The 15,832-nt window shown below is 37.8% G+C and overlaps 1 protein-coding gene across 2 annotated transcripts in view; it reads right to left on the reverse strand.

The window, feature by feature from the left end:
* Positions 1-1,493: 1,493 nt before the first annotated feature.
* The window catches only part of LOC121873815 (zinc finger and BTB domain-containing protein 17-like), a 97,750-nt gene continuing 83,411 nt past the window's right edge, over positions 1,494-15,832 (reverse strand). Inside the window, exon 6 of one of the 2 annotated variants that reach the window (XM_042377534.1) lies at positions 1,494-2,223. In XM_042377534.1, the coding sequence (XP_042233468.1) occupies positions 1,912-2,223 (312 nt within the window). In that variant the 3' untranslated portion in view covers positions 1,494-1,911. Of the gene's footprint in view, positions 2,224-7,812; positions 11,244-15,832 lie in introns of those variants that run through there. The other variant, XM_042377533.1, reaches the window with a different exon arrangement.

Raw genomic sequence — 15,832 nt, forward strand, 5'->3', positions numbered from 1 at the left:
TCAACAGCTGCCTCATGCATGGAAAATTACCACCACCATCCCAGTACCCAATACTGTATCCCACATCTTCTCAAAGATGGTGAAAAACATGATTTGCAATCACCATAACTAAATGGTTGACTCTCATTTGCATTCTGACCAGTACGTATAATTTTTTTCCCAGAAAGTACTCTGTCCACTATCTAGCAAATGCTGCAACTCAAACCACCCACTTGGTTTATCTTCAGTGTGTGATTGACAAGGCCAATGGTCACATGATGCTCGAGGGTCTCACATGGATGTGAAGTGCAAATTCCTTGTGTGGATTGTAAACTGCTTCTTATCGACAGGCAACAGGCGTAAGTTCATCCCCAGGGCCACTACTCAACTGTCAAACCCTTGATCTAGGCAAAAATCAAGGCGGTGTACTTAAAACCAACTCTCTTAACATCCTCATGAACTATGTCTGCCATATGAACAACACTAATGATGAGTGTGCCCTCACTGACCACATCATCAACCTGACAATGCATCATGAACACAGGTACTTTAATTAGTGACACAGAGATTCATGTGAACTTCATCAAAATATCTGGATTACTAGAAGAATAATGAAGTAGACAAATAGATCACAGGCAGCCAGATGAATGAAAATTAGGCCCAAAAAAAAGAGAGAGCAAAACAGAATTAAGAATACAGTACTGTATATATTAATTTTGAACCCCCAGACGGAACTTAAAAACTTTGATCTTACTCTTATAATATTTTTACTTTGAAGTATATAAAGTATAGTCTTCATTTACGTGGTCAATTGAACCCGTGGAGGTCCGCATAAAACGAGAAACGCGTAAACGAAATAACAGAACATATGGGATTAATTGAAATAGAGACTGGGCCGACCCCCAAACTACAGTTTTTCCGACACAATAGTACGTTGTAGTAAAAATAACATCTTAATTTTATGATGGTATGCACACACAATTAATATTTAAGAGAAATACAGTCGCTGGTTAATGTCCATTCAAATAATGGACTCAACTGCCGCCCCCTCCACCCGCTCTTCCCACGCTCACTGGTTGCTCCCTCCCTGAGAAATGTTTGGATGAGAACACTAGGTTTTTAGTTTTAGTAATAAATAATACGTACCTCAGACTATGTTTAGGATAATATAATTGACATTGCTGGATTCCTTGCAAGACAGCGAATAATTTGAATATAAACGTCATATAATTTGCACAAAAGATAAAATTCTTACATTAGATCTAAAATTTGTATGTCTAATGCACATTCCATGATGTTTATATTTAAAATAATCACAATCTTAAAAGAATTCCAGCAATATAAATTATATTCTGGCAGGGTAATTTATAAGAATTTTATGAGCTAAAACTAATATCTACAGTAAATACAGAAAACAAATTATACTTCACCCGCGTAAATGACCAAATTTACAGCGTAATTAAAGCATTTCATTCTGGCAAGGCACCGCGTAAATGACCAAACGCGTAAACAAAAGCCGCATAAATGCAGACTCCACTGTACAAAGTATAGCTTCCTCCATATGCAAACCATCATCTGGGCAATGTGACATGTTCAACTGCTTAGCCTGGCAATCACCAAGGATGAGCAGAGCCTCCCACATGGGTCACATGTGTTTCGCCATTCCGACATTGCCTCATGATATCTCGGAATACTGTGAGTTATTGCACATCCATTTTTCATAGCAGTAACAATGAAGGAAAAGCATTTGGGTAGCGACCATTGTAAAACTGATCTATAGTCATTGCATAGTGGTAAATGGTATTAATTTTCTTACATCGTAAAACTAATCGAGCACATATTGATCCATTGTATAATGGTCATTGCCTGTAATTGAATGACTTTGAGTCATTTCATTTGTTCTATTTTTCTAATTTCCACTTATCATGTGAACTAGTCAAATATTTTATGAATGCTCAAGACATGGCTAGCAAGAGCACTTTTTTGAGTAGCACGATAGGGACACTTGTCACAAGCAAATGGTTTCTCTCCAGTATGAGTACGTATATGAGACTTTAGATTTCCTTTCTGGGCAAAGGCAGCAGGGCAGTGTGGGCATTGAAAGGGTTTTTCTCCTGTGTGAATACGTATATGCTTTGGTAGGTTCAGTTTTTGGTTCGTGGAATATGTACAATATGGACACTGATGAGTTTTGCAGCTAGTTGCTCTTCCATCTGAGTTCTGATGATTCATGTTTGACTCCACCTGTGAGGAAAAGTAGCCTTAAATTCCCATTACAAGAAAATTGAAAATTTATGTACCATAGAATATACTGTACAATACAGTACAGTACTGTACCTAAAAAAATTCTGGAGTAAAAGGAAGATTAAACCATAAAACTTTAATCTAATTTTCTTGAGAATCAGATTCTGTGAACCTCATTCTAAATATTTGTTTTCTTACACACACACACACACACACACACACACAATTTTTTCGAATATAATTCACCTCCATTACAGGAATTCTCATGTTTCAAGAATCTTTACTTATTTCTCAGTTCATACAACAACAGTATAATTTCACATTCTAATTTTAAGGTGATGGTGATACTGTACCAGGACTGTATTACAAATAATTTCCACTTTACCTTACATTAATTTTCTCGGCTTCATGTCACAGTCCAAGGGGTCCTCGTTATAAGTGTTTTCAATTTAAGTGGTTTCACACTTAAATGCTCAAATAATTGCGGACATCCACGTAAGACGTCCCCGCAGTTAAGAGGATTCTTAGGATGAAATTCGTCAATCTTTGGAAGCACAAATGTTTGAGCGATTGAAATTCCCACGGCCTCCCATTCTCTTAAAGGTCATCCTTCTCACCCACACTATGCATGCTCAGTACCAGTCGTCTGTGTCCGCAGGTATTATTTTGAAGTGCTCCAACAATTATAATTATCAACTTTGTTGTATCTTTGGTGACATTGGTGGACTGTTTTTGTAGCCATCAGCTCCAAGCCGAAGCAAGGTAGTGTAGTGGCTAAAAGGAAACGCAGTAGCTATGGGATGGACGTGAAATTAGAAGTTACACGTCATAAGAAAAGTGGTGAGCATGTCTCAATGAACCACTTTGAGCACTTTTACTGAACTGAGTGTGTGAGTGCGTGGTTAGATAGCTTGCACCGCATCAACACACCGACCCTAAACGACTTTAAGTTGCTTAAATAAGTTGTAAAGGTAAATAATTTCATAAAATAATGTGTAAGTAAATGTTTAACAAATGTTTCTATGGTACCAAATTAAACTTTGGGAGTGTCATTTAGAATGTGATGGTCCTGATTTAGACCCTATTTCTTTTAATTCTTATGGGAATTATTTCCCCTTGATAAGTGGATTCATTATCAGTGGCTTTCGTCTGGCCCCTATTAACCACTTATAACGAGGAACCCCCGTAATAATTTCTTATCAAACCCTGAGGACCGTAAATACCATACATCGTAAATAATGCACACTGTAAAATACCACACACTGTCAGTTAATCACAGCACAGTATAAATATCTAGAATATGGGGTCATGATCCAAATTCCTATATATACAATACAGTAGTATTACCCAAAAATCAACTTGAACGAATATAGTTTTTTTTCAATATTATAATAAGCATATCCTTCTGAAAAACAAAAGGTAAAGATTACGTAATAAGCAATGGATGGGCAGACCTTGTGTGGTAAAGAACATTTTACAGTCATAGCCAACATGCTTCCTCCTATCCTGAAAACATTGCATTTGCTGGGTTTTCTTTCCTGTCGGTGCTTGCTATGCTCATGATAATATCTTTTAAGAGTAAATTTTCATATTTAGAACAATATAACCACAGCAATCTTTGAAGTGTTCCCAGCGGAGTAAAAAAAATACGCTGTGAACCAGATAATTCAGAAACCCTTAAAAGTACCACAACCTGGACTGACTACCGACTCTACTATATTCATGGCTCAGTAAACAGACAAGGGAGGTCAGAAGTATGAGATAGACTTGAGTGTATTTGTATGAACAATACTGTACTGTAGTGAGAAAAAGTGGAGTGTGTGTTTCTATGAACAACACTTGTGAGGTGGAGTGTAGTGGGATGGGTAGTCACGGTTGTGGTGTCTGGCAACTTCCTCAGTTTGCTCTGAGATAAGGGAGGAAAGCTGTGGGAGGGAAGGGGGGCAGCAACAGGTTACACAATTTTTGTACCTGTACAACACATACAGTATCCTGTAGTTTCATGTTACACTAATACAGTTCAGTACACAGGTATCCCTTGTTTAGTGTTAATTCACTTAATGCTAAATGGGTTTGATAAAGAAAATTTGACAGCCTTTCTCATTTAACATTTGGTCAAAATTAAGTCAAGTGATAACTTGACTCACTGGGTAGGGGAAAAACTAGGGATTAGGTGGACCTGTGACATGGCATGTTGCCACTGTTACATGTACAGTACAGGCAGTCCCTGGGTTACGAACGTCCGACTTACGAACATCCACCGATATGAATGAGATTAAACTTTAAATTTACAGTATTTTATTTACCTGGTGACTTTTTTTCTTCCATTTACTGTATTTTGTCATTCTATTTCTTCCTTTCTCTTAAATTATGTGATTCTAATGTATTAAAAGGGCTTAGGTATTAAAACATTGTTCTGCAAGTACAGTATGCACATAAGGTACGTGGTTCGACTTACGTACATTTTCGACTTAAGAACGTCTGTAGGAACGGAACTCGTTCGTAATCCGGGGCTTGGGTGTAATTAAACTATAAGGTTGTGGAAAATCATTACAATACTCTAATGTAGCTTACAAATAAAGAAAAAATTAATACATATAAAACTACAAAATAAGATAAATAAAGAGCAAGGTTGTGTATGTGTAGGAAGTGAACGTATGCATGGACTGAAGGAGGCAATTGACTGTTACTGTGTCACCGACTTGCCACCCACCCACATTCCCTACCCTGATATGACAACGCACACACACACACTACATCCTTGATCACCATTGGGTCAAGACCTATCGGGCACCCGCTACTGCTGTGGCAGTTGCCCCAGGAGAATGTTTAGACCATTCCTCAAGTCCCTCTCCTCGACTCATCCTCACCACCGGGATATCAACATGATTCCGTCAAAAGTGACAATTTCATTTCGGAAAGAAGTGGGATCAGTGATGAACAGTGTTCAAGCCAGTGAATTCGGCACTAGACAGTACCAGCGAGAGCAGTGACCTACCACTGAGATAAACACCCCTGGGAACCATCCACCATCTTCTGGCCAGGCAGTGTTAGTAGGTCCACCCTGGGAACAACCATAAGATAACACAACACCACCTAGCAGAGAGTGAGGTACTCTGACACCACACCACACGGTGTCTCCATGACCACGTGAGGTCCTTCATGTCAACACCCGAGGGCGAGTCACTGCACCACGTGGCCCTTGTGATCTCACACAGTATGGCAAGAGACCAGCCCGGGCCATCAACTGCCAACTATAATAAATTGTACTGTATGTTCAATTCATGTTCTTTCTCCATTTAGTTATGAAAGCTTTTGTTAAACGACCAACTACCCCATGTCTTTGTATGTAACAAGCCACTTTTGTCTAATGTATATTTTTAGCCTTCGGGCAGATGAACTTTTAAAAAAAACATTAAGTAATATTATTTATGATTATTATCTCAGAGTTAGCTGGTGTGACTGCCCGGCTGAACTATGTCGTGTCGCCCAGAGGACGGTTTGAATGTTGAATAAGCTATTTTTTGTACGTACATAAAATATGAGCTACTTATTGTATTTTATGATATACTATATACCAATTTTATTGTTTATCACAGCAATTTTTTTTCATTTTTGACATATGCAATTTGAAATTTGTTTGAATTAGTCTCACCTTTTGCTCAATTAATGGTTTAATTCTGTACCATAACAGTTATATAGAAGTCTGGTGTTAAGAAATCAATCATTAAACTTCAAAACCATTTATCACAAACTTGTTATTATTATTATTCAGGAAAGTGTACTCAGTGTTTACCACTCTGCCGTTTGAACCTGTTGTATGCCCCCTGTGCTTTGCTCTTATCCCTCATTTAGTGATACTGTAATTATGCCTATCATTAGATTTTCAGGAACACAACCCCATCATTAAACTAGGGATACCTGGATATCTATTATACATAATTTTTTAAAGGCTTGTATTGCCACTCCTGGTGAACCTTTCTTTAGCTACTCAACAGCTGCCTCATGCATGGAAAATTACCACCACCATCCCAGTACCCAATACTGTATCCCACATCTTCTCAAAGATGGTAAAAAACATGATTTGCCATCACCTTAACTAAATGGTTGACTATCATTTGCATCCTGACCAGTATAATTTTTGTCCCAGAAAGTACTCTGTCCACTATCTAGTAAATGCTGCAACTCAAACCACCCACTTGGTTTATCTTCAGTGTGTGATTGACAAGGCCAATGGTCACATGATGCTCGAGGGTCTCACATGGATGTGAAGTGCAAATTCCTTGTGTGGATTGTAAACTGCTTCTTATCGACAGGCAACAGGCGTAAGTTCATCCCCAGGGCCACTACTCAACTGTCAAACCCTTGATCTAGGCAAAAATCAAGGCAGTGTACTTAAAACCAACTCTCTTAACATCCTCATGAATTATGTCTGCCATATGAACAACACTAATGATGAGTGTGCCCTCACTGACCACATCATCAACCTGACAATGCATCATGAACACAGGTACTTTAATTAGTGACACAGAGATTCATGTGAACTTCATCAAAATATCTGGATCACTAGAAGAATAATGAAGTAGACAAAATGATCACAGGCAGCCAGATGAATGAAAAATAGGCAAAAAAAAAGAGAGCAAAACAGAATTAAGAATACAGTACTGTATATATTAATTTTGAACCACCAGACAGAACTTAAAAACTTTGATCTTACTCTTATAATATTTTTCCTTTGAAGTACATAGATAATTTCACTTAATTAACAAGAAGAAAGGTTTAAAGGAAACTATATAAAATACAAGGAACCTTATATTTGTCTTCAATATTACAATAAACCTACTACAGTACAGTGGTCCCTCGGTTAACGAGCGCCTCGGTTAACGAGATTTCGGTTAACGAGTTACCTTCCATAAGATTCTTAACTTCGGTTAACGACCAATCCCTCGATTAACGAGTTTCTTACGAGCCAACCTGAACATGATTTCGCTTGCATTTGGCGGTCCACCAGCTATAGTATTAGTTCGCCAATACAGTAATCGGTTCTAGGGCTTAAATTCCTTACCATTTTAGTAAATATCAAGAAGTTTATACTATTTAATAATTTTAAAAGTTTAATATTAAATTTTTTACTCATTTTAACAATTATTGAACATAATTGAAGGTAATGAAACTAGTTTTATGCGTGCCATCCAGCCTCTCAACACACCATACAGGCGTCAGTCTTTGTGTCTTTTCAGTGGAGGTAACATCTTGCTTGAGACTCTCTTCAACTAAACGCTTTTTTTCTGTTTTTGCAAGCAAATTATTGGTCATTTTGAAATTTATTTTACATATTGACAATATATAATGCAGTGCAGTGTTGATTTAAAGAAAATAATCTTGAATTGCACCAAGAGAACTAAAATTTCATGGGTGAAATGGCACCATGGGGTGATTTCTCTTCCACCCCAATGCCTTCTCTTCTCCCTTCTCCTCCACCCCCATTCTAATTCCCATCATCATCATCCAGGAGCCTTCTACATACACACCTCAAAGTAAGTGTACTTTTCTACCTTTTTTGTTGAATTTAGGCAATTTTCGGTGAGCTGGAACCAATTACCCAAAAACCCATTGAAACAATGGTTTCGGTTAACGAGCAACCTTCTAGAACTGATTGTGCTCGTTAACCGAGGGACCACTGTACTGCAATTACAAAACACAGATGAGTTTCACAAAATAAATTGAACGTAGTATCAGGCCAAAGGCTTAGATTCACTTGCTTAACCTCTCATTTAGTCCACTGACCTTGACCCATTAAACATGAAGGTCTCAGGATGTGAAGATGTCTTTATCTCTGCTTCCTTTATTATTGCCATTATTTTAATACTCTACATCTTGGATTTGATATACAGTAACTTCTATTTTATCATTTTCCTTACCTAAGGCTACTTATTAGTACTGTACTTTCCTAGTCAATACTGTAGTTTCAACTTCAAAGAATTTTCTAAATCAATGTAGATCTCATCAAGCCTTGACCATCTGACTGGAAAAAAATTGACTTGACATAACCTGAGCAGCCAAAATTATTACTACGTATATCACTCTGACCATACAGTTAAAATTATTTACACTTTACAGAAAGAACTTTTCTTTAACCTAATTTTTCACTACACCTGAGGTTTTACAAGAATAGACCAGGGAGATGAGGTGAAAGTGAAGAGATCTGGGTTTTTAACAATACAAAATCTATAGAGAAATAGCAGGCAGGTGAAGAACAGTGTCTTAGTGGGGAACAAGTAATCTTGCCGATCTGGGTTAAAATCCTGAAAAATTATTTATATTTATTTAAAAAAGAATATCATAAAAGACGATTCAACAGTCTGTAATACTAAAGTTACATTTTATAGGTATTTACTTTACAAATATTCTTTATATAGATGCTAAATGATTAAATGAATAACAGTAGCAGCAGAATCTCTGTATTACAATGCTTGTGACTAACTTACTGCACAATAGTGAATTTAAAAAAAAGGCAAGAGTTGTCTCCCTCATCCTCTGTTAGCCATCTGGAATAGTTTACAACTGCATGTATGTACGATATAAACAGTAATTATAAATACAAAATCTTAAGACAAGTAGTATACAGTACTGTGCTGTAATTTGATACATGCTTGGTGGCTCACAAAGTTAGCTTCCTGTAACAACTGTGATGTATCAAGTTGTGAATGACTTTCTAAATAGTTGTATACTGTACACTGCAAATGACAAAAAATTAATGTTGTACCGGCATGTTCTAAATTTCACCTGTGTATATGTGGTCTAGTATGAGGTATATCTTCTTTAATAAATGTTTTTTAGTTACTGATTATCTAAACATGCATATTTTTGTGTCACCTTCAATGCAAAATACAGTAGAGTACAGCCTCAAGAACTGGAAAAGCTTATGACCAAACCCCTTCCAGACTTGTGAATAAAAACATAATAAAATGCAAGAGCTGCATTAATGGTAGACACATACTGTAGTTGGCATCCATCTGCTCTACAGGAGGGTGAGCTGAGTAGTTATTAAAAAGTAAGTCAATTTTACAGTCCTCTGACAGCTCCATCTTGCAACATTGTGCATCAACCTTAGGTACAAAATTATGGGTACAGCAGTCAGTAGTTATTTCTTGGGAGATCCATGTTCGTTTACTGTATTAGCCTTATAAAGTGCAGGCATAATTTTCAAGTTTTGCTGAGAATGAATCCTAGCATTCTTCCCTCTAAATAGCAGCTTATATTTATGCATGCCAGCAGCATTTGCACACAATAGAACAGTAAACTTCTTAAACTTTTTGACACTATATACCACCTCCAAAACAACACCAGTCTCATCTGCATAATAAATATGTTCAGTGATAAGTTTTGTGTCCTTCATTAACTTAAAAAATAAGGTAATGTACTTTTCAGCAGCCTCATTATCAGCCAACATCAGTTCACCACTAGTCTTTGTAGGATGACTGCCATGCTATATTCAAACCTTTGTATTCAGCCTTGAGAACACCCATATTGTTTACAACGCATTGATCTCTTGTTAGATATCATAAAGGAAATAAAACATATGCGAAAAATAAATAAATCACTGCCATTAAATCAAAATTAACTGGGCACATTAAAATATCTAAGATGGCAGCTGGGAGGCAGAAATCAAAAGCTCCCAGATGTGATTGGTGATTCTGTGAACTACAGTACCTGTATACTCACTACAGTATTGTACCTCTGAGCCCCTTTGCTCCTTTATTGATTTCTGAGGATTTTTTGGACCTCTGAAATAACAGCATTATTGAGTAAATTTTAAGGATAACAGTAGGAACCAAAGTTTTGAGTTCTAAATTATTAAGGTTGCACTGTCTCCTAAATTACTGTAGTCTAAAGTGCAAAATATTGAAAAAAAAGTGTATTATTGTTGATATTTTCTTGTAAATAGCATATTGCAACAGAATAGCTAATCATGGTAGTAGTGTACAGTACTTCTAAAGAAATGCAATGTAATATCTTAAACAAAAGATTAGAGACTTTTCAGTGTTTATTACCTTAATGTATCCAAAGCAATTATTAAGTCATTGTATACTTTGGCTCACAGTAATTTTGATAAGGGGCAATAACTTTTGATTAAAAGAGGGACCAAAAATATATCTGAGGCTCAATATAGGTGCCTGAGCTACCATGTTGTTGAAAACCATGCAGATGAAGTAAAGCTGGGAGAAAAAAGTGAGGTAGGGGAGATGAGAAGATGAAGGAGGCTAAAGTGATGATGGGAAGAGCGGTTAAAGAAGAGGAAATAGGATCTGAGGTAGAAGATGGTTAAGGTGAGGATGAGAGAAATGAGGGTTAAGGTAGAGTTAGGTGAGGGCAGGGTGGAGTCATAATCTCATCATCCTTAATGTTGAGAATTCTATACACAGTGAGACAGAGTGATCACACCATAAGTTATCATGACTAATATGTCAAATTTTACAGTACAGTACTCATTTGGTGCATCACTCATAGATATTTAAGGTAATATTCAGTCTGCAGAGGTTTATTATTTGCTTCCACTTGATATACTTCAAATTTTGGTAAACACACAACTACATTTTGCAGTTTGTGAAATACACAAGTGTTCAGTTTTCTTAAATAAAATTCTTTTTGTAGCACTAACATAAAATTAAATCTATTCTACGTTTCTTCAAGTTAATGTACATGCATTAAATACATTTCTTATGAATACTTAAAACATGATTAACTAGAGTGCTTTTCTGAGTAGCTCGGTAGGGACAGTCTGTACAAGCAAATGGTTTCTCCCCAGTATGAGTACGTATATGTGCCTTTAAATTTCCTTTTTGAGAAAATGCTGCAGGGCAGTGTGGGCATGCATATGGCTTCTCTCCAGTGTGAATACGTATATGCTTTGATAAGCCGATCTTATGATTTGTAGAGTATTTACAATAAGGACACTGATGATTCTTGCCACTAGTTGTTCTTCCATCTTGTTTCAGATGATCTGTCTTTGACTCCACCTGTGAGGGAAAGTAACCTTAAATTCTTTTCACAAGAAAAATAAAAAAAAAATTCCACATTACGTTTATCAGAAACAATACCAAGAAATGTACTATCTGAAGCACATAAACTAAAGCTAAATATAAATACATTACTTCACTTATGTTAAAAACCTACTCAACTTCTCATTTTTCAAAGTAACTTGGACAGACACAGAAATGTTATTCTCAAGCACATTCATTATTTACTTTTCACTCAAGACGTGCATGTGATGCCTTTTCAGCGAATTCTTGAAAGAAACATTTTAGTTCCTTAATTGTGATAGCTGTCATTCTCCCAGTCACCACAAGTTTCTCACACATTCTTATGATACAATATATACAATACAAAACTGGCTCTCTTCAATTAAACTTCATAAATGAATTCTCTCCCCTCTAGGATCAACTAAATTTGTTTCAATATTCAAATGAGTCAGATGAGGTAATATGTAATGTCATGTAAAATAAAAATAACACTGTCTAACTATGATGATAGAAACAAGGTGTGTGAGGCTAGTGAATGTGAGTCCCTCAGACCTGCCAGCCTGTTCAAGGTAGTGTAGATACATCACACTGTAAACTAAACCTTCTATAGTACAAGAGGTGAGTGTGGCCAGCACTGCACCAACCACCTTTATTTCCTCAATTGAAAAGTTAGGTACAGTACTAATCCACAGTTGGGAGGATAAGTACTGTACAGTATGCAAACCAGTAACTGTCTCGACATGAGGCAAGTGTTATATCCACTCAGCTCCTGCATCCCTTGGAGGACAGCATTAAGGGTGAAACTGAGTAAGGTGATTGTATATTTAAATAAATTAAGCAAGAAATAATAGCAATGCATGGAAAAAAAAAAAAAAGAGGTAGTGGCAAGAATGAAAGTGGCATGGAGAAAATCTTGCATAAAATGTACCAAGAGGAGGAAGAGAAGAGGAGAGAAAGAGTAAAGATGGGAATAATAAAAAAAACTAAAATAAAACCCTGAAGATTATGCTGTGAGAAAAAAGGAAGAGAAGAGTAGCTAATAAAAACTGAGTAATAAAACAACCAAAGAGTTAAGGAGAGGGGAAAGTAGTTACAGAATAAAACAAAGAAGGCAGAATATTACAAAAAACAGGAAAGAAGGAAAGATAATAAGTGGAAGGAATATTTGAAGAGTACCGGTACTGTAGATGGCACAGTACATGATCATACAAGAGCAGCAAGGATCTCATGCTGGGGATAGTGAAAGAAGAAGAAGAAGAGGGGGAAAACAAGTACTACTGTACTGTACATCATCATCATTCTCACCATTTTACGGTCATTTTACATGCTTGTGTGGGATAGCTGAAGACATGGTGTCCTGGTTTTCCTTATATATTTAGTTACAGTATCTCCCTTTATTATTTCCCACAGGGTGCTTAATTATCCATTCAAAGTCATCTACACCGTGACACGTTTGATCAGCACAAAAACCTCCCTCTAAACTTCACTAAGTGTTTAGTGTTTTCTCTCTATCTCTGAACTGTGTATGATCATTTCTGTAACATTTAATTCTTTGAAAGTTAATAACTTATATAATAAAAAGAAATATTATTGGCCATATTCTTAAAACAGTGGGAAGTATCACCCCAACAGCCTCCACGATAAACTGTAATCTCAAACTTTTTGGAGTGAAGGAACCTTCTGGGGGGTAACATCCCCCATGTCCCACAATACATAAAGAAATTCCAAGGTTATAGCACCCCTTCTTTATCCTCCTTGCATCTTTATGTGAATATGAGGTACTCTTGAGAACTGCATGAATGCAATAAAAATCACATAATGAAACCAATTTACAATTCACATGAATTACTGTACTGTAATGTATATGACGACCCTGAAGTGCTAAAAAAAATCATAACTATACATGTTTATGAAAACCCCAAGAATGTTAATGATGTTAAACTCATGGCCAAGCACTGAGGCTCCCTTACCACTTTCAAGTTGTCTAAGCAGTTGCAACTTTGTTTCCAAAGTTAAGTTCTTCCTAGATTTCTTGGTAGGGTTTGTGAAAGGTAGAAGGACTTGGAGAATGTTTGGGAGGTTCCTTAATCCTAAACAAATGACAAACACAAACATCTGTACAGTAGAAGACTCACAAGAACCAGACATGCATTATTACCTCCCTATTTTCATTTATATCAGGCTAAGGTTTGCATGTACATGGCTGTACATTGCTGCTAACTCCCCTTCCTCCCTGCCTAACTTCTTCCAACCTATCACACTTATGCCACTCATTTGGCAGAAAATTATACCACATATACCATTAACACACAGAATACAGCTCGGTAACCTGACTGCCTTTGATGGCCACAATGTACGAGGTCTGTCCAAAAAGAAACCAAACTTTTTAAATAGCGCACCAACGAGCCAGCGCAGAGTGCTCGCAATGGGAGCTCTGTGTGGCGGTGACCTTGACCTTTAGTCTAACACTAGCCGCATCACGCCACGTCAATTAGTCATCGAGCTACATGTGCTAGAGTGAATGTGTGTTTAGTGCACTTGGCAATTTGTTGCAACTTGAACAATGAAGGTTCTTGAAGAGCAACATGTTTGCGTGAAATTCTGTTTCAAACTGGGAAAAACTTTTAAGACTTTTCAAATGTTGCAACAGGCTTATGGGGAGGATTGTTTGAGCCATATGCAATGTCACGTGTGGTACAGCGTTTCAAAAGGGGAAGAACATCCACCGAAGATGATCCCAAATCTGGACGTCAGAGTCGCTCAAATGTGGAGGTGATGTTGATCGTCTTTTTTGATTGGAAGGGCGTCGTTCATCATGAGTTTGTTCCACGTGGTCAGACAGTCAATAAAGAGTTTTACTTGGAGGTCCTGAAGTGTTTGAGGGAGGCAGAGTGAAGGAAGAGGCCTGAGGCGTGGACAAACAAGACCTGGATGCTGCACCATGACAATGCACCTGCTCACGCGTTGCTCCTTATCTGTGACTTTTTGGTGAAGCACGAGACGACTATCATCCCCAGCAGCCCTACTCTCTGGATTTGGCCCCTGCGGACTTTTTTATTGTTCCCAAAGTTGAAATCCACCCTGAAAGGTCGCCGATTTCAAATGATAAGAGATAGAATAAAATTCGCTATGAGACCTGCACACCATCCCTCAAAACACGTTCCAGAACTGTAAAAAAGTTGGGAGCGGTGTATCAACAGTGGAGGGGAGTACTTTGAAGGAAACAGGTCTGATTAAGTTGTAAGTAAAGCAATAAATTTGTTTTTTTAAAAGTTTGATTTCTTTTTGGACAGACTTCGTAAATCTATACAATACATTAATATTTGTTCAATGCAAACACATTAAAATTAATATTTTTAAATAAGCTTCTATCCCCTTCATCACATACAGTACTGTATGTACAGAACAGTACTGTATGTACTGTACTGTACTGTAATAACAAAATATTACCTTAATGCACTATATTATAAATAAATAGATATTATTATTCAATACTAACCAATCAGAAATGCCATGAGGACCATTAAAATATTTCACAACCCATGTTTGTCGGATAAGTTATGTGTAAATGTTGACCAGAGAGCTTATGTAATGTTTACTCATTATTATCCCTCCTGGAAATTTGCATTAACAAACATATATATTTATATTGTGAAGTAGCTATATAGCTCTTTTCTACTGGGCCAACCTATGAGGTAAATTGTTGTTATTTTTCAACTCATAATTTTGAGTAGATACAGTATATGTACAGTATTTCTATTTAATTTCTTTTAGTCTGTTACATGCTCACACAATGTGCAAAAAATAAAAGAAATGATTACCATATGATCAAAAAAATAAAGAAAATAATTTCTTATGTCTACAATAAATAGTGTGCGATCATGGGAGGGGAAGGAAGGGTAGAGGGTGCAGCATAAGGGTGTTGATGGTCACATGAGTGTGGTGGGGGTGGGTAGTGTGAGGTGGTGGTGGGGTGGGTGGTGTAGGGAGGTGGGGTGGAGGTAGTGGTGGTTGTGGGTAGTGGTGGGGGGGTGGGTAGTGTGAGGTGGTGGTGGGGGTGGGGTGGGGTGGAGGTGGTGGTGGGGTGGGTAGTGTGTGAGGTGGGGTGGGGGTGGGGTAGTGTGAGGTAGTGGTGGCTGGTGGGTAGGGGTGAGGTGGTGTGGCTGGTGGGTGGTGTGGTGGTGGTGACTGGTGGGTAGGTGTGAGGTAGTGGTGGCTGGTGGGTAGTGTGAGGTGGTGGTGACTGGTGGGTGGGTGGTAGTGGTGACTGGTGGGTAGGTAAGTGGTGACTGGTGGTGTGAGGTGGTGGTGACTGGTGGGTAGTGTGAGGTGGTAGTGACTGGTGGGTAGTGTGAGATAGTGGTGACTGGTGGGGTGTGAAGTAGTGGTGACTGGTGGGGTGGAGGTGGTGGTGACTGTGGGTAGTGTGAGTGTAGTGGTGACTGGTGGGTAGTGTGAAGTAGTGGTGATTGGTGGGTAGTGGAGGTGGTGGTGACTGGTGGTGTGTGTGTGTGAGTGTGAGGTGGTGGTTGACTGGTGGGTAGTGAGGTGGTAGTGACTGGTGGGTAGTGTGAGGTAGTGGTGAC

The sequence above is a fragment of the Homarus americanus genome, unplaced genomic scaffold (genome assembly GCF_018991925.1).
Source record: "Homarus americanus isolate GMGI-L3 unplaced genomic scaffold, GMGI_Hamer_2.0 scaffold25827, whole genome shotgun sequence".
NCBI lineage: Eukaryota > Metazoa > Arthropoda > Malacostraca > Decapoda > Nephropidae > Homarus > Homarus americanus.